At 39.0% G+C, this 24,725-nt stretch overlaps 1 protein-coding gene and 1 long non-coding RNA gene across 9 annotated transcripts in view; one reads left to right on the top strand and one right to left on the bottom strand.

Moving 5' to 3' along the window:
- LOC147824722 (uncharacterized) overlaps window positions 1-6,689 on the bottom strand; it is a 62,159-nt gene extending 55,470 nt beyond the window's left edge. The window contains exons 1-2 of the long non-coding RNA XR_015442023.1: window positions 5,818-6,689; window positions 5,601-5,719 (exon numbers count right to left, since the gene is read on the bottom strand). This is a non-coding gene — a long non-coding RNA (uncharacterized LOC147824722). The remainder of the gene's footprint in view (window positions 1-5,600; window positions 5,720-5,817) is intronic.
- Rbl1 (RB transcriptional corepressor like 1) overlaps window positions 4,435-24,725 on the top strand; it is a 70,147-nt gene continuing 49,856 nt past the window's right edge. For 3 of the 8 annotated variants that reach the window (XR_002390270.2, XR_002390269.2, XM_004867809.3), the window contains exons 1-7: window positions 4,437-4,863; window positions 15,677-15,810; window positions 21,350-21,550; window positions 21,969-22,033; window positions 22,125-22,253; window positions 22,362-22,522; window positions 23,873-23,922. Coding sequence is in view for 4 of the 8 variants with exons in the window: in XM_004867809.3 (XP_004867866.1) it covers window positions 4,708-4,863; window positions 15,677-15,810; window positions 21,350-21,550; window positions 21,969-22,033; window positions 22,125-22,253; window positions 22,362-22,522; window positions 23,873-23,922 (896 nt within the window). In the remaining 4 variants the exon portion in view is untranslated. Of the gene's footprint in view, window positions 4,864-15,676; window positions 15,811-19,221; window positions 19,454-21,349; window positions 21,551-21,968; window positions 22,034-22,124; window positions 22,254-22,361; window positions 22,523-23,872; window positions 23,923-24,725 lie in introns of those variants that run through there. The other 5 variants (XR_015442021.1, XR_015442020.1, XM_087188964.1 and 2 more) reach the window with 4 other exon arrangements.

The raw sequence follows: 24,725 nt of genomic DNA, 5'->3' as shown, positions 1-24,725 counted from the left end.
ATAAATAAATAAATAAATTTTTTAAAACCACTAAAAAGGTATCCCCCTCAAAAATTCAGATCTGGTCAAAAGGGACTGGTTAGCTAGAAGAAAAATCAAAGTACTTGAGGCTTCTCAACTCATCTTTGAAAGTCAAGATCTGATGGTATAGACTTATTTCTCAAAAAAACTCCGACCATGTTTGCATCTGACAGACTCAGTGATACTTCCCAGCAGTTGTTCCTAACTTTTACCAAACTCCCTAGTAGGTTGATGTTTTCCATTCAGTAAAGCACCTTGCAGGTCCTGCTTAATCTAGATGTAGCTTCTAGACAGAACTATGAAGATGAAGGCCAGACTCTTGACTCCCAGTTTAGCAACCTTCTCCATTGCCTGGCTGTATCAATGGTCTCTTTTATCTTTAGTCTCTGTCTGGTCCTGCCTGATTATTCACATACTTGACTTTTCCCTATTCTGGAAAATACCTTATCCTTTACACCTCCTCCATTAAACTTCTTTTTTTTTTGGTACGGGGGAATCGAACTCGGGTCATTGCGCTTGCGCAGCAGGCGACGAAACCGCTGAGCTAAATCCCGGGCCCTCCATTAAACTTCTTACAGAGAAGCTTTTGCTTCCTATTTTAACTTTCTGACATTCCTCCCATTCGCCCCTCAACCACAGTAAAGTCTTCTCCCACTATGCCAAGGAACACTGCTTTGACAAAGGTCATCAAAACATAGCCACAATACTTTATGAGATCATCTGTGAATTCCTATTTGAATTTTACTCTGCTTTCGGCTTTGCAGAACACTTCTTTCCTTGTCTCTGAGGTACCACTTATTTGTATACTTCCCTGGCCATTCACTTTCTCATTCACTTCTCAAAAATTGCCAATCCCTTAAATGCTGGTGTTTCCAAGGATTCCACTTTTGAGTTTCTTCTCATGTGTTGGAGATCAACCTGCTCCCTTAGCTTCAGATACCACCTAAACACTTCCAGATCTCCATGTCCAGGCTACCCTCACTTTCAGAGCTCTGTGCTAAGTTGGACATTCCCTTAAATAAGCACAGTAGGTTAATTAGAAAAGAGGAATCACTACAGGAGGATCTTCATCTCATCTCCACTAATGCTGACATTTCTTTCTTCACAATAAAGAAATTAGGAGGGAAAATAGCCTTTGTTTCTGACTCTTCGGCACTAGAGATAGACCTCCCTTGAGTCCTAACACAAATCCTCTTAAGTAAGGAAAAATTCATGAAAATCTCCATGCAGACCTTTATATTAACATCCCCTCCAGAGAAAAATGAGATGGTCTTGAAGTCTGCTGCAGTAGCACCTTCTAGAAGAAGCAGAATTGGAAGTACTAGCTGGATAGTTCAGATTTGTTATGGATTGTGTTTAGATGCCCCTCTCCAAAGCCTCATGTTTTTTCAGAGGTTGTTGGGAGCCATTCTACATAATTTTGGGGAAAAATAATTTCACACTTAAATTATGATTAGGGCTGTCTGAGGCCCAGTCTTCTTGCCGCTCGGCCAGCTATGGCATGTGGAAACAACTCCGTTTTGCTTCCGGCCAAAGCTGAGGCCTCAAGGGTTCCATGATGTTGTGACACTCAAGTGCAAGATTACATCAGCTGAAGACATCCTGGTTCTTTGAGAATCAAGTAGTAATACAAAAAGAGAAAGATTTCATCTGGGCAGGGGCAAATTCCAAATCAGCTTAACTTATCTCACCTACTGTTGTAAGAGTGTTTTGCTCATCTCACCATCCTAATCAACATAAGCTCCTCATTGACCTAAAATCCTCAACCTCATAGGATTACCACCACCTTCTGAGTCATCTGAATTCTTCCTCCATTATAAGATTCTCATCAATTTAGGATTATTGTTCTCAGTCATCCATACTCCCTTTGAACTCAATAAATAGTAGAAAGCTTGGAGTGTCTTGTCTTTCCCCACTCTGAGGCACTGACCTCCCAGTGAAGTGTGATCATTTGGGGGTCTCCAGACAGACCATTGATCACACGAGTAGGAGCAAAAATCAGTTTTATTGCCGGTGGCTTCAAGGGATTCAAATCACCTTGAAAGTGTCAAACAGAAGTTTACTCTCATTTTTATACCTTTATGTTTCTGTGGGAGGGGGAAACAGCAACCATAATCACTGGGGGAGGCAGCTATCAATGTAAACATAATTATATAAACAAAGGGGCAATTAAGAGGGGAGAAGGAGGTTTGGCAGGGCTTTCTGAGATTGCTTTGCTCTAGTGAGTTTGCATGACAGTAGTGACTATAGTTACAATATATCTTTCTCAGCAAGCATGGTTACACAGTTAACCCATAGTTGCCCATTTTTACACAGCGAGACAATTTCTGCCCTCACCAGCCCTCCATATACTTTGAAACTACACAGGCCTCTATTGTCTATTTTTCTTTAGCTCTCCCTGTCCTCCTTTCTAGGCAGTTGGAGGAATGATTGGCCTCCAAGAAGAGGTGGCTGAAGCTATAGTGTGTGATTCATGGTGGGGATAGGCCCGAGGGCATTAGGGTTAAGGGCGTGGGCGCTACCCATCCTAAATAGTCTGAGTAAGATAAAAGGGGCAGAATGACACTGTTAAGGTCCCTTGTTGCTTTTGCTGTCTTCTGCTGCCATGAACTGTTGTCCCTTTGCCACCCTGCCTTGGAGCCAGCTGATTATGGGCTGAAGCCTCTACAAACTATAAGCCAAATAAACCTTTCCCTTTTAACTTTGAGTGTCAGGTATTTTGTCTCAGCAGTGAGAGAAAAGTAACTAAAACAAGATTGATTTGGGTTTCTGGGGGTAGTCTGAGTTTTGCTCATTTGGTTCCCTGTCCATATATAGGGAATGATAAAAGATTGGGAAACTTCCAGGAGGTGCCACCTGCTGGGTCTCAACAGCCTCTACTTAATCTTGCTGCAAGTATCCCAAAACTCAAGAGCTCAATAATTTACCTCATCTTTCTGCTTGTACTCCCTTCCCACTTAGCAGGACCATCTTTTACCCACTAGGTGCAGATAGAAACCTATGATTTTGAAGACTCCACCCTCTTTATCAGTGCCTCCATCAGACTAAGCCAGAGTCTCCACTCCAGGCTGGCTCCTTTTGGTGGGCCAGTCAGTTCCTCACCTTTTCCAAGCCTCTAGTCTCTATTCCATTCAATCCATGCGGCCAGAAGAACCTGACCAAACACAGAAGGATCATTTATCACTAACCTGTGTTAAAACCTCCAATCCCTTGCAGATAATGTTCAGGATTTTGGCAGAGCATATGAAGTCCATCATAATCTCAGTTTTCCTCCCTGGTGACTCTCCCTCATTCAAGCAACAATAGGCACTTTGTAATTTTTCAAAAACACTATGCTAAGTAACAAGTCCCAGTACTATTCTAAACTTGGGAATACACTGAAGACAAAAGGAAGGTCTCTGCTCTTATGTAACTTATTTTAGAAGGAAGATCCAGTCAATAAGATAATTTCAGATAGTGATAAGGTGCTGTGGAGATAATAAAAGGAAGTGTTGGGAGGGGTCAACTACTTTGGACAGAGTGGTCAGGGATGGCCTGCAGAGGTGACATTTAGTTAGATTTGAATGATGAAAAGAGCTAGACAAGCAAAGATCTGAAAAAGAGATTCTGCAGGCAGTTTAATCAGAATGTGAGAATAGCTTTGAAGCAAGAACTAGCTTGGTAGCTCAGTATTTTCAAGGTTTAAAAAAGTCTGAATTGATATGTGTATGTAGTGTGTGTGTGGGGGGGGGTGATTGGGGTGTAATCAATGGATCAGATGAGGTAGGCCTTGTGGGTCATGGAAAGGTGAATAATTTTAAGGCCAAGAAGGAGCTCCTGAAGGATTCTGAGGGAAGGAGTGACAGGCCGATTTACCTTTTTAAAACATCTTTCTGGCGTCAGGCTAATGCTCAGGCCATTCCTCCCCCATTACTCCTCCTGAAATAACTGTTTCCACTGTCCAGAGAGCGGAGAAAGGGGCCCCCTTTGAGACTAAGATGACACGGGGCGGGGTCCCTAACACTGTATCCTTGCTTCACCAGTCCTTTAACTCGGCTCAGCAGACCACTCTGTGGGCACTGCAGACTTGGAGGAGAGTCTGACGAGGCCCTTTAGCGTTCAGGGACCACTTTTGGCTGTTCCGCCGCCTCCTAATTTAAAGAGCAAAGCTCAGTCTAGACTTATCGTTCCGGGGCAGTGACAAACCCAGGGCCCGAGGGCTGTCGGAATAGAGAAGTCTTCTCAGAGTGACCGAGGCCACAGTGCTACTAGGAGCCTGTCTCATCCAACCCTGCCTTGCCAGCGAAGCTAGCCCACAGGCAAAGGCAGCCAACAAGAGTACGGCTCCGCGCCTCCAGGCAGAGAGGGACTACAACTCCAGTGGGCTCTGCACACGGATCCCTCCGCCCTCGCGTCCTTCCTCCCTCGGTTTCTTCCCTCTCTCCCACGGGGTTCTCTTTGCCCGTCAGCGGCCAAAGACAGATCCAACTAGGGTCTGAGGTTCGTCTCCTTATCACATTTCCAAACAGGGCCGACTATCTGCTTTGGAGAAGAGATGGACTTTTTTTAAAAGGAAAAATGCGGAAGCAGACGATTGAAGGGATACACTGTGCTCAGCTAATTTTCGCGCGCTTTGTCGCGGGTAGTTGTGGGTAGTGCGCCAGGGAGGGAGAAAGGAACCGCGGCTGCGGAGCGCCTCCCGCGGGCATGTTCGAGGACGCGCCCCACGCAGAGGGGGCGGCGGTGGTCGCCGCGGCCGGGGAGGCACTGCAGGCCTTGTGCCAGGAGCTGAACCTCGACGAGGAGAGCGCAGCCGAAGCCCTGGATGATTTCACCGCTATCCGGGGCAACTACAGCCTAGAGGTGAGCGGTGCAGGTGGGCGGCCGGACGGACCCTCGCCGGGCCCCACCCCGCCCCGCCCCCGCCCCAGCCTATGGGGGTGGTGGGAGTTTCCCCACCGAGAAGGGTCGCTGCCCAGCCTGGCGCCCGGAAGAGCGGAGCGGGGAGTGAGTGTAGATCAGCCAGCCCACAAGTTTTTGTGGAGGCGGGAAACCGAAGCCCTGAAAAGGAGAATTTTGTCCACAAAGTGCCGCGCCACTCAGCGATCCCCCAGACTCCAGGCTTCCAGACCAAACTTCCCTGCGCCCCAGACGTCTTGGTACTGCCGTTAAATTGTTAAAAACAAATAGAATGATGAAAACTAAAATGCGTGCCAAGACACCACTGCTCAGCCTTTTGAATGTATCATCACAGTTCACTTTGAACCCGTTCTGTGATCCCCGTTCCACGGAAAAGGAAGCGGAACCTGAAAGTGATTAAGCTGCGTGAGGTTGAAGGGAGGGCAGGGGAAGGGGGAAAAAATAAGAACCAAGAAGAGTATGTAAAGGTGCATATCTCCAATGATGAATGTCATTATATTGTACACCTAAAATGTACTAATAAAAGGATATACAAAAAGAAAAAGCTACGTGATATCTGAGATTACAAGGTTAGGGATAGAGCCCGACTCAGAAGTCCGAGCCATTTAACCCCTCCACTCTGCCTCGCTCGGTGCACTTTGAGTTGTTCACTTTGCAGTTAGAATACACCCAAAGCTTACCTCAGCTCCATGTTTACTTCTCTTGTCGGTTCATCATTCTGAAGCTCGGTACAGTGTCTGGCTCCATGTTTACTTCTCTTGTCGGTTCATCATTCTGAAGCTCGGTACAGTGTCTGGCTCTGAATAAAATAAATATGAGTTATTATTAGATTTTCCCAATCCTTCTGCTATTTTGTCTTCACAACAGCCCTGTGAACATGGCAGGGCAGTATTATACCTGTTTTCCAGGTGGTACTATCAAGGCTGAGAGGATTGTCTTGCTCAGGGTCATTTTAATGTAGAAACAGACAAGAATGGGTCTAAGGTAAAGATAAAATTATGATGGAATATACACTCCGCCTCCATATCTGTAGGTTCAGCAGATCAAAAATATTTGGGGCAAAATTGAATCCGTACTAAGCATGTACAGACTTTTGTGATTTCATAAATAATACAGTAGGTTTATTTACATAATTAAGTATTGTAAGCTGGAGATGATTTAAAGTCTACAGGAGGATGATCATAGGTTATATGCAAGTATTCTGCCATTTTGTATCAGGATCTTCAGCATCCTTGGATTTTGGTTTCCTATAGGATCCTGGAACCAGTCCCCTAAGGAAAACTGAGACACAACTATATTTTAGCATATTGCTGCAATGGCCTTATGTTCAAAGGCTTTCATGAGCAAAGAGGCTGGACTAACCATATATAAGATGTTCCTCTGACTCAGTGAAATAATTACTGGGTTAAAAGATAACAAAGTTGAAAGCTTGGAATTAACTGTTTGTATGTCTATATATGAGAAAAAGTACCACAGAGAGACTTGTATGTCTCAAGGAGTAGACTAGATAAAGCATTGTAATCTGAATCTGAAGGTGGCATGACTGGAAGGAAAGCTGAGAAAAAAATAAGAAAGTAAGGGAGATTTAATGGCCTCTCAGTTGAAAACAGATTGATTCCTTCCTATTAAGAGTGGAACCCAATGGGAGGGGACGGGGAAAGGGAAGAAGGGAAAGGAAAAATTATGAGAAAGAAAAAAAAATGGAAACAAAGTCTCTGTAAATAGTGAAGGGTGGAGAGGGTGAAGGGCACGCAGGTAATGGGGGAAAAAATAAGAACTAAGGTACAGCATGTTCAGGTACAAGCACCCAATGATAAATATAAATGTATTGTATACCTAAAATGTACCAATAAAGATATAAATAAAAAAAAAATAAAAAGAGTGGAACCCAAGTAATGCCGAGCTACATCCCCAGCTTTTTTTTTTTGGTACTGGGGATCGAACTCAGGACCTTGCACTTGTGAGGCAGTTAGCGGCACCACTGAGCTAAATCCCCAGCCATCCCCAGCTTTCTATTTTTCTGAGGCACAGTCTCCCTGTGTAGCCCAGGCTGGCCTCACACAATCCTCCTGCCTCAGCCTCTTGATTACTGAGATTACAGTTATGTGCCACCAGCCTGGCTCTTCAGGCCTTTTTAATTTTTATTTTGAGAAAAGATTTCACCATATTGCTCAGGCTGGGGTCAAACTGCACTTTTCCTGCCTCAGACTCCCAAGTAGTTGGTATTACAGGCATGTGATACCAGATTGATTTTTGAAAGCCTGAGAAAACATTTGATATCCCAGGTTTCGTTTGCTTTCTCACTGAATAATCATTTGTCAAGTGCAAACTATGGCCAAGTTATTCAAGTAGATGCCTGTTTCAGATTCTTGACTATGATTAGCTTGTTCCTACCTGTGTGTTCTGCATGTCACTAGCTCTGCCTGGAACTGGAACTTGGAACCTGGAACCTTTCCCTCATAACTCTAGGGAAGATGAAGATCTAAATCTCTGGTTAGGCAGAGCTGATCAGGACACTAAATGAGTATTTTAGAAAACATAGATGTGTGAATTGAGGGTTTGCTAGTGTGTATTTTATCCAGTGTTTAATTTTTCCTTTTTTTTTTTTTTTTAGTGAAAGCCACTAAAGAGTAGGCATTTTCATCTCTTCCGCTTGCTGAGAATTTCCCCTCAGTCCCTACTCCTCTAATCTACCCAACAAGCCCTTGACATTTTCCCTTCATTTCTCATTTACATTTTTGCTGATTTAGCACTTAGCTCTTAAATCTTAGTGAAGCTTTCTATGACCTCCAGTCAAATGCAGTTAATACACTGTATTCAACCACAGCACTTTATCTTCAATTCTTCTTATAGCCAATGTCTCACCAATTGTAGACAATAGTTTCTGTTGCCTTTTTTTTTTTTTTGGTGGTACTGGGGATCGAACTCTGGACTTTGCACTTGCAAGCCAGGTGCGGTGCCACTGACCTAAATCCCCAGCCCCTCTGTTGCTCTTTTTTTTTTATGGTTTAAATTTTATTTTATTGGTACATTTTATGTATACAATATAATGACATTCATCATTGGAAATTTGCACCTTTACATAATCTCTTGGTTCTTATTTTTCCCCCTTCCCCTGCTCTCCCTTCAAACCCTCCATCCCTCCCTGTTTACAAAGACTTCGTTTCATTTTTTCCTTTTCTCATATTCCATTCCCTTCTTTCCTCTACCCCTCCCACTTCCCCTTCCCCTTTCCCCTTTGCCCCTTTTCTTCCTATATCACATTATCTGTTATACCTTTTAGTCCTTATTTACACTTTCAGTTTCTCAAACTAGAGAAACTATCCGGGGATTTACACATGTATGTTCTATTGATTTCACTTAAGATTATCGCCTCAGTGTGCATCCATTCAGCTATAAATGTCTCTAATTTCCCTTTTTTTATGGCTGAGCAGTACTCCATTTTATTAAAAAACCACATTTTCTTTATCCAGTCTCTAGTTGATGGGCATTTGGGCTGCTTCCAAGTTTTAGCTATTACAAATTGTGCTGTTATAAACATGGGTGCACATATATCACTGTGCTATAATTCTTTTAATTCTTTGGGGACGATACCCAGCAGGGGAATAGCTGGGTCAAATGGGGCCTCTAGTCCTAGTTCTCTGAGGTATCTCCATACTGATTTCCACAGTGGTTGCACCAGTCTACACTCCGCCAGCAGTAGAGCAGGGTTCCTCTTTACCCACAGCCCTGCCAGCATTTGTTATTGGTTGATTTCATGACAGCCATTCTTTCTGGAGTGAAGTGGAATCTCAGCGTTGTTTTCATTTGCATGTCTCGAATGACCAGTGATATTGAACATTTTTTCATATGTTTATTTGCTATTTCTACTTCTTTTGAGAAATGCCTGTTCATTTCAGATGCCCATTTTTGGATTGGGTCTTTAAATTTGGGAGGTCTGATTTTTTTAAGTTCTTTATAGATTCTAGGTAGTAGACCTTTGTCTGAGGAACAGCAGGTGAAGATATTTTCCTACATTGTGGGTTGTCTCTTCAGGCTGTTGGTGATTTCTCTTGCTGTGCAGAAGCTTTTTAATAAGAAGAGATCCTACTTGTTGATTGTGCTAGTTCGTGGGCAGCTGAGGTTTTGTTCATAAAATCTTTTGATACACCAATGTCTTCAAGAGTTCTACCTAACTTCTGTTCCAGAAAATTCAGTGTTTCTATTTTAATATTTAGATCTTTAATCCACTTCAATTTTAGTTTAGTGCATGGTGAGAGATATAGGTCTAGTTTTCATCTTTGACAAGTTGAAACCCAATTTTTCCAGCACCATTTATTAAAGAGGCTATCTTTCCTCCAGTGAGGGTGTTTGGCTCCTTTATCGAAGATGAGGTGGCTGAGTGTGTCTGCAGTTGTTTCTGCATCTTCTAATCTGCTCCACTGGTCCTCAAGTCTGTTTCTTTGCCAGTACCATGCTGTTTTTATCACAGTAGCTCTGTAGTATAGTTTCAAGTTGGGGGTTGTGATACCGCCTGCCATGTCTCTGTTGCCTAAAATTGCTTTCACTATTCTGGGTCTCATTCCAAATGAATATTTGGGTTATTTTCTCAAGGTTCATGAAGTATGCCGCTGGGATTTCAATTGGGATTGCATTGAATCTATATAGCAGTTTCGGAAGTATGGCCATTTTCACTATGTTGATCCTTCCTACCCAGGAGCAGGGGATGTCTTTCCATTTTCTGATATCATCTTCAATCTCTCTTTTCAGAATGCTATAGTTTTCAGAGAAGAGGTCTTTGATTTCTTTCATTAGGTTGATTCCTAGGTATTTCAGTTTTTTGGATGCTATTGTGAAAGGAATTGTTTGCCCAATTTCTGTCTCAGTGAGTCTGTTGTTCGTGTAGAGGAAAGCTATTGATTTTTGTGTGTTGACCTTGTAACCAGCTACTTGACTGAATTTGGTTATTAAGTCTAGAAGACTTTTGGTGGCGTTCTTGGGGTCTTCTATATAGAGTATCATGTCATCTGCAAATAATGACAATTTGACTTCTTCATTTCCTATCTTTATTCCTTTTATTTCTTTCTCTTGTCTAAATGCTGTGGCTAATGTTTCCAAAACTATATTGAACAAGAGTGGTGATAGTGGACATCCTTGTCTCGTTCCTGATTTAGTGTGAAGGATTTCAGCTTTTGACCATTTAGTATGATACTGGCTGTTGGTTTTTCATAGATGGCTTTTATCAGATTGAGGTAGAGACCATCTATTCCAATTTTTTGTAGGGTTTTTATCATAAATGCATGTTGGATTTTGTCAAATGCTTTTTTGCATCTGTGGAGATAATCATATGGTTTTTGTCATTGCCTCTATTGATATAGTGTATTACATTGATTGATTTTTGTATATTGAACCATCCCTGCATCCCTGGGATGAATCCCACTTGATCAGGGTGTATGATCTTCTTGATGATCTTCTGCATTCTGTTTGCCAGCATCTTATTAAGGATTTTTGTATCTATGTTCATTAGTGAGATTGGCCTATAGTTCTCTTTTTCAGTTGAGTCTTTCTCTGCTTTGGGGATCAAGGTGATGCTTGCTTCCAGGAATGAATTTGGGAGTATTGCTTCCCTTTCAATTTCATTGAAGAGCTTAAGCAGTAGTGGCAGTAGTTCCTCTCTAAGTGTCTTGTAGAATTCAGCAGTGAAGCCATCAGGACCTGGGCTTTTCTTAGTTGGTAAGTTTTTAATTACGTTTTCAATTTCATTGATACTGAGTTGTTTAGAATTTTTAGGTCTTCTTTGTTCAACTTTGGTAATTCATATGTATCTAGGAATCTGTCCACTTCTTCTGTGTTTTCCATCTTTTTGGAGTATAGGTTCTGGAAGTAGGTATTGATGATCCTCTGGATTTCTCCTGGGTCCATTGTAATTTCACCCTTTCCATTCCTAATTGCATGGATTTGGGCCTTTTCTTTCCTTTTTCTGATAAGGTTGGCTAAGGGTTTGTCAATTTTGTTGATTCTTTCAAAGAACCAACTCTTGGCTTCATTAATTTTTTGTATCGTTCTCTTAGTCTCCATTGCATTGATTTCTCCTCTGATCTTTATAATTTCCTCCCTTGTATGAGCTTTGGGATTGTCCTGCTCTTTTTCTAGAAGCTTGAGGTTCAGCATCAGGTTGTTTAATTGGGCTCGCTCTGTTTTCGTAATATGAGTATTCACTGCTATGAATTTCCCTCATAAGACTGCTTTCATTGTGTCCCATAGATTCCGATATGTTGTATTGTCATTGTCATTTAATTGAAGGAACTTTCTGATTTCTTCCTTAATTTTCTCTGTGACCCATTGGTTATTCAGAAGTGTGTTGTTCAGTTTCCACGTGTTTATGAAACTTTTCGAGTTTCTTTTGCTATGGATCTCCAATTTCATCGCACTATGGTCTGATAATATACACAGGATAAGTTCAATTCCTTTGCACTTGCTTAAACATGTTCTGTGTGTGAGTATGTGGCCTATTTTGGAGAATGACCCATGTACAGCTGAGAAGAATGTGTATTCTAATTTTGTGGGGTGGAACACTGTAAACATCTGTTAAGTTCATTTGTTCAAGAGTTTGATTGAGTTCTAGTATTTCATTACTTATTTTTTGTCTAGTTGATCTATTTGTGACAGTGGGGTGTTGAGGTCCCCCACTACAATTGTATTAGTGCATATATGACTTTTCATGGCCGTTAGTATTTGTTTTATATAGTTGGGTGCACTAATGTTTGGTGCATAGATATTTATGATTGTCATCTCTTCCTCTTGGATTGTCCCCTTTACAAGGATGTAGTGTCCTTCTTCATCTCACTTAATCAGTGTTGGTTTGAAATCTACTTGATCTGCAAAGAGGATAGCTACTCCTGCTTTTTTTCGGGTTCCCATTGCATGGAGTATTGTTTTCCACCCTTTAACTTTCAGTCTATGAGTTTCATTTTGAATTAAGTATGTTTCTTGTATGCAGCATATTGTTGGATTTTGCTTCTTGACCCATTCTGCCAGTCTATTTCTTTTGATTGGCAAATTGAGACCATTAACATTGATGGTTATAACTGATATGTATTGACTTATCATTGTCATGAGTTTTTTTTGGATTCTCCCCCTTTACCTTTAATTTCTTGTCACACCTGATGGATTCATTCTGCTGTGCTTCCTAGGGTTGTGATCCTCATTGTCTTTTCCTAGGATATTGTCTAAATTTTTTGGAGTGCTGGTTTGGTATTCGTGAAGTTCCTAAGGTGCTCTTTGTCGTGAAAGTATCTTATTTCTCCATCAATTTTGAAAGATAGTTTTGCAGAGTACATCAGTCTGGGTTGGAGGCTGTTTTCCTTTTGGGCTTGGAATACGTCACTCCAAGCTCTTCTTGCCTTGAGGGTTTGTGTTGAGAAGTCTGCTGTGATTCTGATGGGGTTTACTTTGTATGTGATTTGTTTCTTTAACTGCTTGTAGAATTTTGTTCTCTGTTGGGTTTCTGGAATCTTAACAGTTATATGCCTATGTGTACATTTTTTTTGATCAAGGTTAGTTGGAGTCCTGTATGCCTCACTTATCTGTATGTGAAGTTCTTTTCCCCTGCTTGGGAATTTTTCTGCCATTACTTCTGTGAACTTTTTTTTATGTCATCTGCACTCTCTCCTCTTTCCTTCATTGACTCCAATCAGTCTTATGTTATTCTTCTTTGAGTTGTCTAGTAGCTGCTGGATTGATTTCTTGTGTTCCCTTACAATTTTGAAGCAATTTTTCTTTTCCTGGTCACTAATTGCAATCTTATCTTCTATATCTGAAATTCTGTCCTTATATTGGCTCATTCTGCTGCGTAAGCTTTCAGTGGAGTTTTTAATCTCCTGGAAATCTGTTTGTATCTGTTTTATGGATTCCATTTGATTCCTATGTTGGGATTCCTTCATGTTCCTCAGCTCCTCTCTTGTTTTAATAATCATGTCTTGCACTATGAGCACAATCTCTGCTGTTATCTGAGAAATTATTTCTGATTTCATTTTTTTCAGATCCTCTTTTGTTGCCAGTTCAGGGAGTCCAGGTGGTTTCATATCAGAGTATTCCATCCTGTTTCCCTTTGGGGTTGCTGTAGGTGATCTGGAAGTCTGGTTTTGAGAGTTGTTTATGTGATTGCTCATTTCGACGGGGTCAGGTTCTCTTAGTCTCCATTAGTCCTTCTTTCTCTCTCTTAATTAGTTTTGGTTTGAAATCTACTTTGTCTGCAAATAAGATTGCTACCTCTGCTTTCTTCTGGGTTCCTGTGGCATGGAGAACTGTTTTCCATCCTTTTACTTTCAGTCTATGAGTTTCTTTTTGAGGTAGGTGTATTTCTTGTGTACAGCATATTGTTGGATTTTGCTTCTTAATCCATTCTGCCAGTGTATTTCTTTTGATTGGTGATGAGGCCATTAACATTGATGGTTACAATTGATAGATTTTGATTTATCCTTGTCATGATGTTTTACTTTTTTGGCTCTTTTATTTCTTATTTTTTCTCCCTTTTCCTTTAGTGTCTTACCTTACCTGGTGGCTTCCCTCTGTTGGGCCTCATGGAGTTGTGACCTTCATTGTTTTTTTTCTAGGATATTGTTTAGAATTGCTTGTAGTGCTGGTTTGGTGTTCATGAAATTTGGCACCCACATGGCTTACCTCTCTGTGCTGGGAGTGGTGGTAGGGTGGCCTGGAAGCCCCTTCCTCTGTGCTTGGAGCGGTGATAGGGTGGCCTGGAAGCCCCTTCCTCTGCGCTGGGAGTGGTGGTAGAGTGGCCCAGAAGCCCCTTCCTCTGCGCTGGAAATGGTGGAATGGCCTCTGTTGCTCTTCTTTAGCTCTAGACTTGGAGTTCCGTGAGATCAGAAACTATTTTTGTATTTCCAAGGTCTAGCATCCAGACTAGGAACTAGAATAAATAATACAGTTGACTCTTAGGAGAAAAGTGCTTATATTTTCTCTACCAGTATTTTCATATAGGAGACTATATCCAAATACTCTAATACTTGGTGGATATATTCCCAAACAGTTTTATTGATCAAGGCTCCTATAAACATTCAGCCATAGTTTTACCTGCTGTATTTAGTGCTTTGAGCAAATAAGACCTGCCTGTCTTTTAGGATAGGAACACTGAGCTTTAGCTTTTTTTTTTTTCTTTCCAGTCTTCAAATATCTTTTATTGGAAGCCCATGCCTTGCCTTCATTTATTGTATTTCAAATCACTGTACAGTTACTTTTGTGAAAACACTGCCTGCATCATCTAGTATTAAAAAAAACCTAAAAATTGTTTTAGGAATGTAGAGAGGAAAAAAAACTTAAGAAGCTTTAGCTTTTGATAGTCACCCATTTCCACTGATCCCTTTTAAGATTATTGAAGGAAATTTTTTTTAATCAGTCTTTTCAACCTGCGTAATAGTATGTATTATACTATGAGATTTGGATGTGTGTGTTTGTTTTGTTTTTTGAGACAGAGTCTCACTATAGTCAGGCACAATGACTTGATCTCACAATGTAGCCCAGACTGGCCTTGAACTCAGTGATGCTTCTGCCTCAGCCTCCAGAGTGCTGGGATTATAGGCATGTGACATCATGTCTGGTTTTATCTTGTGAGATTTGTATCTATAATTCTTAATCCTTGAACTTCACTTATATTTCAGCAATAAAGTCATAAGTGATCCTAATTTAGAGATATTTCAAGTCTAAAGAAGAAAATTAAATGTTGAATTCTTATATGTGACCTTTTTTTGGGTAGCTTTGTAAACTGAGATACCTTTTTGGTACCGGGAATTGAACTCCGGTCCTTGTGCTTGCGAGGCAGGTGGCGGAACCACTGAGCTAAATCCCCAGCCAACTGAGATACCTTTTAAAATAGAAGGCCAGGGGCCCGGGATGTAGCTCAGTGGTTCCGGCGCCTGCCGTGCAAGCATAAGGTCCCGAGTTTGATCCCTGGTACCAAAAACAAACAAACAAAAAGATAGAGGGCCATACGTACTATTTTAAGGATGACATGTTTTAAGTTATTGCCCCAAATTTTTACCTCACAAAAATGATAATCTCCTTTATAGTATACTACTTGGTATTAATTCTTATGTGTGACACCCTTGCCAGCTTTCTACTGTTTTTTCTTTTCTTTACCAAACTGGTTTACAAAAACTCAAAATGATAAAAAGGAATTTCATCATCGTCAAGCCATGACTGATGTTTTAAAATTAAGAAAGCAAAAAAAAACAATTCAGTGGGCCAGGGATTTAGCTCAGTGGTTCTGCCACCTGCCTCGCAAGCTCAAGGTCCCAAGTTCCTTCCCCGGTACCAAAAAAATAAAAATAGAATAAAATAAAATTAAGAAAGCAGATGCTGGGAAATTTTAAAAACAATGCTTTTAGTAATACGAGTTTTGGAATGAAGAGAAGAGCTCAATTTTTAGATTAGTACTGATTTATCATGTTGCAAGAACACAGGACAGAGTATGAAGTTTTTTGTTTTTTGTTTTTTTTGTGGTACCCAGGATTGAACTCGGACCTTTTGCTTGCAAGGCAGGCAGTGGAACCACTGAGCTAAATCTCTGGCCCCAGAGTATGAAGTTTTACCCATTTTTGCAACTAACTTAGCTTTGTGACCGTGGGTGTGAATATCTTTGTTTGTATGGCCCTTTATATGTAGAAGGAAAATTAGATAATTTTCAGATATTTTCTGGTTCTGGAATTTAAGCATTTTAACATAATATATCCATTTTACTGTTTGTCTCTTCCCCTGCCAGGGAGAAGTTATACACTGGTTGGCATGTTCATTATATGTTGCATGCCGCAAAAGCATTATTCCTACAGTTGGAAGGGGTATCATGGAAGGAAACTGTGTGTCACTCACCAGAATACTACGTTCAGCTAAATTAAGGTAAAGTATTTTGATTTTTCAAATGTTGTTTGATAAGTCTTAAATTTAATTTTAGAATTTAATTTCTCTTTATTTTAAATTTACGTGATTTCATTCAATCCCAAAAATGTTTATTGAATAGACTTTTCCAAGTTTCACATTTTTCTTCTGCCTTTCTCCCTCAAATTCTGACTTCAAACAGAGGGCTTTATGCAAAACTGTTTAGCTATACTTTTTTAAATAAATTTTTTAAAATTTGGAAATTACTTCAATCTTTCAGAAAAATTGCAGAAATAACAAAAATACAATTTATGCTCAAATGTGTTACTGAATTTTACCCTATTTGAATTGTCATTTGACCACTCTCTCTTAAATATACAAATCTTTTTTCTTAAGTAATATTTTCCTCAACCATTCCAAACTAGCCTGCATTATATACTTCAAAGATAAATTCCAAATGTTTCAATGTTACATTAAACTAAGGTTCTCCGGGGATTTAGCTCAGTGGTTTCGCTGCCTGCTGTGCAAGCACAAGGACCCAAGTTTGATCCCTGGTACAAAAAAAAAAAAAAAAAACAACTTAAACTAGGGTACAATTACCAATTTTAAGCAAGTTAATCTATCACCTCTATATCAGTTTTGTTAGTTTGATCTAATAATTTTCTCTTCTTTTCTTTGGAACCAGAGATTGAACCTGGGGACTTTGTACTGACTGACATACCCAGCCCTCCCCCACACTCTTGCATTTTTTAATGCATAATGGTTATATAGATTAATGTGTTTCATTTTGGCAGATTGTTTTATTTTGGGGTTTTTTGTTTGTTTGTTTTGGTACCAGGGATGGAACTCGGGACCTTGCGCTTGGAAGGCATGTAGCGAAACCACTGAACTGAATCCCCAGCCCTTGTTTTGTTTTGTTTTTTGGTACCAGGGATTGAACTCAGGACCTTGGGTTTGCCAGGCAGGCAGGGCACCACGGAGGTACAACCCCAGCCTGTTTTTTGTTTTTTTTAAGGCAGGGTTTTGCTATGTAGTTCAGCCTGGCCTCAAAGCCACAGTAATCCTCCTGCCTTAGCCTCCCAAGTGGTGGGATTATAAGCATATGTCATTTTGTCAGATTTGTATACACACATCACATACTTTAATCATTTCCCTCCTGTTTCTTTTCTCCTTTTAAATTTTTTATTCTATGATAGGGTCTTGCTAAATTTAAATTGCCAGGCTAGGTTGGAACTTGAAATTCTCCTGCCTCAGCCTCATAGAGTGCTGGGCTTATAGGTGTAGTTATACCTTTTTTTTTTTTTTTTGATACAAACTCGGGACCTTGCGCTTTCAAGGCAGGCGCCGGAACCACTGAGCTAAATCTCCAGCATAGCTTTTTTTTCTTTGAGTAAAATTTTTAATATAGGATGAGATGCTGCTTTCACTTATCATGTCTGCTTATTCCCCTTTAATCAGAAACATTTCTACACCCTTTGTATTCTATGACATTGACATTTTTGAAGAATAAAATCCACAACCACCCTCTCCTCCCTTTTAATAGATTGTTCGTCATTTTGGATTTGTCCCATATCTCCTTATGATTAGATACATTCCAAGATGGAAAACTACTTAAGTAGGACAGGGAAAAAAAACCCCTACATATATGATTTTGTGTCCTTAGGATATCACATCTGATGGCACATGATATCCATTTGCCTCTCATTAGTGTTGTTAGTTTTGGTCATTTGGTTAATGTGTTGTTCTATTTCTCTACTGTGTAGTTTATATATATATGTATGTATATATATATATGTATGTATGTGTGTATGTATATATATATATATATATATTTTTTTTTTTTTTTTTTTTTTTTTTAACCTGGAACTACTCTGTCCTCTATGGGTCTTAGCTATATCTTATACTTGCTCATATCAACCATCAGGAACTATCCCCCTGGTAGGAAACAAGAACTAGAGCGATCCAGTTAGCATAGGTGCTAATATCTGTTTCTGGGAATGTTGCCTGATATGAAAGAATATGAGGCCATTATCTGTTTTTTCTTTCTAGGTATTCTCAGTAAAAGAGAGGTAAACTTTAAAGCCTTCTCTAGTTCCTCTTATGTTTAAAAAAAATTCTCAAAACAATTTTGGTTTTAGTAGTGGAAAATTAATAAAACCAAGATGATTTTAAAGCTTTAATGTATACCAAGTTTTTCATTGATGATAAAATATATATTAGCAGGGTTAAGGTGTCTTGTAAAATTAAGCAAAACCTATCTGTTGTATAAAGCAATCTGATTGTTCAGTATTTCTCATCACTAACAATATAATTTTAAAAATCTTTGTAATAATCAGTTCTTGGGGAAATAAAATAAAAAATAATTATAACTTTAAAACATTTTAGGGGCCAGGGATTTAGCTCAGTGGTGCCGCCGCCTGCCTCACAAGTGCAAAGTCCCAAGTTCGATCCCAGTACCAAAAAAAAAAAATTTAGAGTTAAAATTTTTTAGAGTACACACTCATAATAAAAATTGGCCCAAACCTAACTGCTAGTAGCCATTAATCTAATTTCTGTTTATATGGATTTGTATATCTGGATTTATATAGATGGAATCACACAATATGTGGTTTCTTGTGTTGGCTTCTTTCACTTAACATAATGTTTTCAGACTTACGATGTAGATGTATTGGTGCTTTGTTCTTTTTTGTGGTTGAATAATGTTCCATTGCATGGATATAGCACATTTTATTTATCTTTTTATCAACTGATAGACACTGGATTAGTTCCACCTTTTAGCTATTATGTTTAGTGCCGCTGTGGACATTTTTGTACAAGTTTTGGGGGACATTGTTTTTGTTTTCATGGATATAGATACAGGAATGGAATCATAGGGTCATATAATGACTTATATTTAACCTTTTGAGAAACCATCAGACTATTTTACAAAGTGACCACATACTAGTTTACATTCTCACCAGCAGTACACACAAATACTTGTTCTATGACTTTTTTATTTTAGCCATCATGATACAACGAAATAGTATTTGATTGATATTTTGATTTTAGTTTCCCTGATGACTAATGATGTGGAACATATATTCATATGCTTTTTGGAGCAATATGCTATTTATAATAGAATCCTGATGAATAAAATTGTTTTGAAACCTATGAAGTAACTTTGTTGATTATAGTTTTAAAAACCACCACCACCCTTGGAAAAAGGGCTAGGAAAAAAAAAAAGACTGTCTGCATAGCCAAGAAACATCACAGAATCCTTCTGGCAAGGGCACAGCTTACATGACCAGCAGTGCAGTCCCTGAACCTTGCTACTGTATTTCACCCTAATCGCTGAATATTGCTATTGATTCTGCTATAAGAATTTATGACTTTTTAGTGTGCTGCTGAAGCAAGCACAGAATTTACCACTTTTTTACTTCTCTGTGCCACCAGCTTCAGATTCAAAATCCCAAACTAATGTATCTGAAGAAGAATTCCAAGTTATTTAACCTCATCCTGACTTTCAGTGAAGCTGATCTATCTAGAGGAAGAGAAGACTCAGAAGTGGGAAATTCTTCAAAGGAAAGGGTTTCACATTCTGATCATCTTCTGACCCCACCCAAAAGAAGAAAACTTGTGAGCCAAAAAATGTTTAATAATTGGGCAAAATTTTTTGCTGCTGTTGGTGAGGATCTTTTCAAATCAGATTTTATTCAACATGCTCAGTGTTTGAATACCTGTGAACAGTTAGCTGATGATATTGTTACCTGCTACACAGTAGAAATTAAAGTTGATATGGTCAGCATGAATTAATAGGCTGTAATTAGAAAGCAAGAGAAAATGATAAGAGACTTTAGTTTGAGGAGTAACAGCTGAGAGGAGGGGGGTAGGACTCTGACAAAGATCAAGCTGGACCCCAAAAAAAAGAAAGTAAGAGAAAATAGGGACTGGCCTTCAGTTTGAGAAACTGAAGGAGGTGCCAGTCTGGTAAAGAGAATCAGACTGGCCTGTTAAAAGAACAGGGACCAGGGCAAGGGATTTAGCTCATTGGTTCCACCACTTGCCTTGCACAAGCGCAAGGTCCCGAGTTCTATTCCTGGTACCAAAAAAAAAAAAAAAAGAACAGGGACCAGTTGTATGTGGTGCTGTGGTGGGCTCTAGAAGAGTCTTTCAGGCTTGAACACAACTTGAGGGACAGGCAGTTCAGTTCCCAGGAGATGATAGTTCTTGCTTGGGGGCAGCCTGGTTCCCCTTGTGGGATAATTGGGGAAGTGACCTCATCTTGGTGTGATCTGTGAGGCTCTGTTTTTCCTGGAGTCCAATGATTGAAGACTTGGGAGGTTGTAAACCTTGTCTAGAACTTCTAGGCATTACTCCAGAAGGTCTAGAACTGGACTTTGTGAAAGTTGGTTATTAGATGTCCCTGCAAATCCTGAAAATGACTTTAGTTACTTAGTAGCCTCAGTCTTAAAGGGAGATGGTATAGCCTAGGTAAATTTAGTGCTAACAAACCTTGTATTACAGACATTCTTTAAGTGACTAACATGGCTGCGTGCATAGCTGAGTAGGGATCTGACCTAAAGTTTTAAGGTAATGGAGACAAAACTGAAGGCAGAGATGCCAAGCTTCATCCTGCGTTTAGTTACCTATTGGCCTTCTGCAAGTACAGCCTCTAGGTTTCTGCTTCAATATCTTCTGTCAACTTAAAAAAAAAACAAAAACTGATGTCATTTGTGTAGGTAGAAGGTGGAGTAATAATCAATTAAGTGATTTTGCTGATTATGTACTTACCTATGTTATTTTTGATGGTGGAGCGACACATTAGAATTCAAACACTGAATTTTGCTCCTAATGTAACAAACAGTCTGGTACTTTGCAGTCAACTTATTTCTCTTTGGAAAATGAGAAAAAGTCTTTGCATTTGGAAGATGTTTGTTTTTCCTCAAACTAATTTTGTGAACCCATTGATCTATTAACATGTACCTTGTAATTTATGTACAGAGCGTTGTCTAGATGCTGTAGAGAATAAAAGAAGTAGATAGTGCCGGGAATTTAGCTCAGTGGCACCACACCTGCCTCGTAAGCATAAGGTCCTAAGTTCAATTCCTGGTACCAAACAAAACAAAACAAAACAAAAAGTTGAATGTGTTGTTGCATCCCTGCACTGGGAGGCTAAGGCAATAGGATCACAAGTTCAAGCCCAGCCTGGGGAACCTAGTGACTTAGCAAGACCTTGTCTGAAAATAAAGAAATAAAAAGGGTTGGAGGCCTAGCTCAGTGCAAAAGCCCTGAGTTCAATACCAGTTCTGAAAAAACAAAAAAGAAAGTAGGTAGGTATACTTTCCGCATAGTAGATATTATGTTATGACCACTAACCCAAAATCTGCATGTATATAATGATCCTGGGAACCAAAGCAATTTCACAGAACTTAGGAGTGAGTTGTGTGAACTTAGGAGTTTTTCTTGTGTGTTTAACGCATTTAAGTTTTTAAGTAAGGATTCCTATCTGTGAATAGAATGTGTCCTTTTCAACTCATACTATGGACTAATTTTAAAATTACCTTTTTTCCTCTTTTAAAAGTTTAATACAGTTTTTTAGTAAAATGAAGAAGTGGATGGACATGTTAAATCTGCCGCAAGAATTTCGTGAACGTATAGAAAGGCTAGAGAGAAATTTTGAAGTATCTACTGTAATTTTTAAAAAATTTGAGCCAATTTTTTTAGATATATTTCAAAATCCATTTGAAGAGCTACCAAAATTACCAAGAAGTAGGAAACAGAGGTAAGACCCTTAATCTTTATATATTGACATAAAGATTATCATACAAACTTATTGGGAGAGTTCTATTTCAAAAGTGGGCATTTTACCAGATGGATCTATTTGCAAAGACTTAAATATTTTAAAAATCCATGTATAGTTACCCATATCTGGAAATTCAGGGTAATACTTTCATTTGTTTTTGTATATTCCTATCTTTCATTAAAGATTGAAAAGGCTTATTTCAAAAGCCTTAGATTCAAAAGTCAGATTATCTGTCCTTCATGAATGGAATTTTACATGTGGTTTGACATTATTATTTGTTATTTATATTTGATGTTTCAAATTTTTTTGTTGTTGTTTCAACTTAAATGATAGTTACCAAGCTAGTAAAACACACACACACACACACACACACACACTTTTTATTTTCTCTTTTTAGGAGGATTCCTTGCAGTGTTAAGGATCTCTTTAATTTCTGTTGGACACTGTTTGTTTACACTAAGGGTAAGGTAACACTTCCGGTTTTACATTTCTGCTATGATTACATGGTGCTACTTGACTGAGAGAGTTCTGGGTTTTGTCTTTTTTTATACAGGTAATTTTCGTATGATTGGGGATGATTTAGTAAACTCTTATCATTTACTTCTGTGCTGCTTGGATCTTGTTTTTGCTAATGCCATAATGTGCCCAAATAGACAAGACTTGCTGAATCCATCATTTAAAGGTTGGATCTTTATTTATTTTTGAAAACTAATTATTAAATTTTTGGAAAAAGATTAAAAAATTGACTATTTTCCTCATTCCTGTTCCTCTTCATACTCTGTCAAACTAGGTTTGCCATCTGATTTCCATACTGCTGACTTTAGGGCTTCTGAAGAGCCTCCCTGCATCATTGCTATACTGTGTGAACTGCATGATGGACTTCTAATAGAAGCAAAAGGGATAAAGGAGCACTACTTTAAACCATATATTGCAAAACTTTTTGATAGGAAGGTACTGTACTTATAATTAAATGACTGATATACTTAGGGATTGTAAACAGTCTCAAAGGAAAAGATGTTCTCAACATTTTAGGTCTCAGGGTCAAGATTCTTGGGTTTCAGGCTCTGCTGAAATGTAGTTATATCTTCTGATTTTGTGTGATATAAGAAAAATTGTGCTTGGGCTGAGGGTTTGGCTCAGTGGTTCCGCCGCCTGCCTTGCAGGCGCAGGGTCCTGAGTTCAATCCCCCGTACCAAAAAAAAAAAAAAGAATGATTGTGCTTAAGATTGTGGCGAGTTATATTCACTGTCAAGTAAATGGATTGTCGGGCAATTCTAGAAGGTTATGATAAAGAATTGTGAAGAACAAAACAGAGTCAGCCTTATAAAAAATTATGAAAAACCAGAAGTCAAAGTAAGCTAATTTACTGCTACAATTTGAGCTGATTATAAAAAGTAGTATAACAACTACCACATTAATTCCATATAAATAGAACAGAAAATCCTCTATAGTTTTATAGCCACTCACAGATTACCTACATAGCCCAAGGTAGCCCAGAATTTAAGGCAGTCATCCTGCCTCAGCCTCCCAAGTGCTGGGATTATAGGCATGTACCACCATGCCCAGCAACCTGTTTTTTTTTTGTTTGTGTGTTTGTTTTGTTTAGTTTTTGTTTGGTTTTGGTACTGAGGATTGAACTCAAGACCTTGCGCTTGCAGGTGCAGTGCCAGTGAGCTAAATCCCTAACCCTGTTTTGTTTAGTGTTAATGATTCTTATAACTAAAATTTAGAAAGCACAACCATAGACTAACCTTAAAGTATTTTCAAAACTTGATTGATTGATTGATTGGTAGATTGATTATGGTGCTGGAGATCAGTAAAACTTGATTTTAAATGCTGTTTGTGTTTATTTTGTGGTATTGGGGATTGAATTACATCCCCAGTACATCCCCAATCCCCCCCCCCCTTTTTCTTTTTTTAATCAGACAGGATTGCACTCAAGTCGTCCAGGCTACCCTCAAATTTGGGATCCTTCTGCCCCAGCCCCCTCAGTAGCTGGGAATATATTCATGTACATCAATTTAAATTTTTTAAAAATATATTTGCATGCTAATTAGGTTTTACTGGTCTTAAAGAAATGTTTAGTAATTTTTTTCTTTTCTTTTCTTTTTTTTTTTTTTGGTACCAGGGATCGAACTCAGGACCTTATACTTGTAAGGCAGGTGTGGTGGCACTGAGCTAAATCCCAGCCCCTCTTTTCTTGTGGTTTTATATCAATGTGAAATTTAAAGGAAATTTTATGTTTCTATGTGTATTAATATCTTTAATTATATAATGTTCTACAATGATTTTTCTTCCTAGGTTTTAAAAGGAGAATGCCTCCTTGACCTCTCCAGTTTTACTGATAATAGGTAAGTATCTAGCATTAATTGTGTCTGACATATTGTAGGCTGCTAATAATTATTTGTTAAAAGCCAGGCTTAGTGGCACATGCCTATAATCCCAGGACCCTTGAAGCTGAGGTAGGAGGATCATCACAAATATGAGGCCAACCTAGGCTACATAGTAAGTTTAAGGCCAGCCTGAAATACATAATAATGAGACCCTGTCTCAAAAAATAAAACAAAACATAAAAATTATTTGTTCAAGTTTATTAAGTGACATGTACATCAAGGTAACTTTTCCAAATTCAAATTCTCTCTGCTTCAGTGGCGTTGAATGGGTATTGTCACTAAGCCTTGTTGGTTTATATTTAAGAAATCATTGGCATTTAAAATAACTATACTTGTCTGGGTGTGGTGGTGCATGCCTTTAATCCCAGCACTCAGGCAGCTGAGGCAGGAAGATCACTGCAAGTTCTAGGCCAGCCTATGAGTGCAACTACAGCCTCAACTATACAATGAAACCCTGTCTCAAAAAACAACAACAAAGGGGCCCGGGGATTTAGCTCAGTGGTTCCAATGCCTACCTTGCAGGCGCAAGATCCCAAGTTCCATCACCGGTACTCAAAAAAAACAAAAAACAAAAACAAAAAATAGCTATACTCTCCTGAAAAATTCATACAGGAGCTGAAGGACTTCTACATTTGTTTTGTTTTGTTTTAAAGAAATTTTTGGGGTCCATTTTAAATATATATAATGATAACATTAATCATAGGAAGTTTGTACCTATACATGATATATCTTGATTCTTCTTTTTTTCCCATTCCTCTCCC

Source organism: Heterocephalus glaber, unplaced genomic scaffold (assembly GCF_053883595.1).
Source record: "Heterocephalus glaber isolate CG9 unplaced genomic scaffold, H.glaber_assembly_v1.0 deba00001532, whole genome shotgun sequence".
Classification (NCBI taxonomy): domain Eukaryota; kingdom Metazoa; phylum Chordata; class Mammalia; order Rodentia; family Bathyergidae; genus Heterocephalus; species Heterocephalus glaber.
This window is presented reverse-complemented; position numbering and strand designations above follow the sequence as displayed.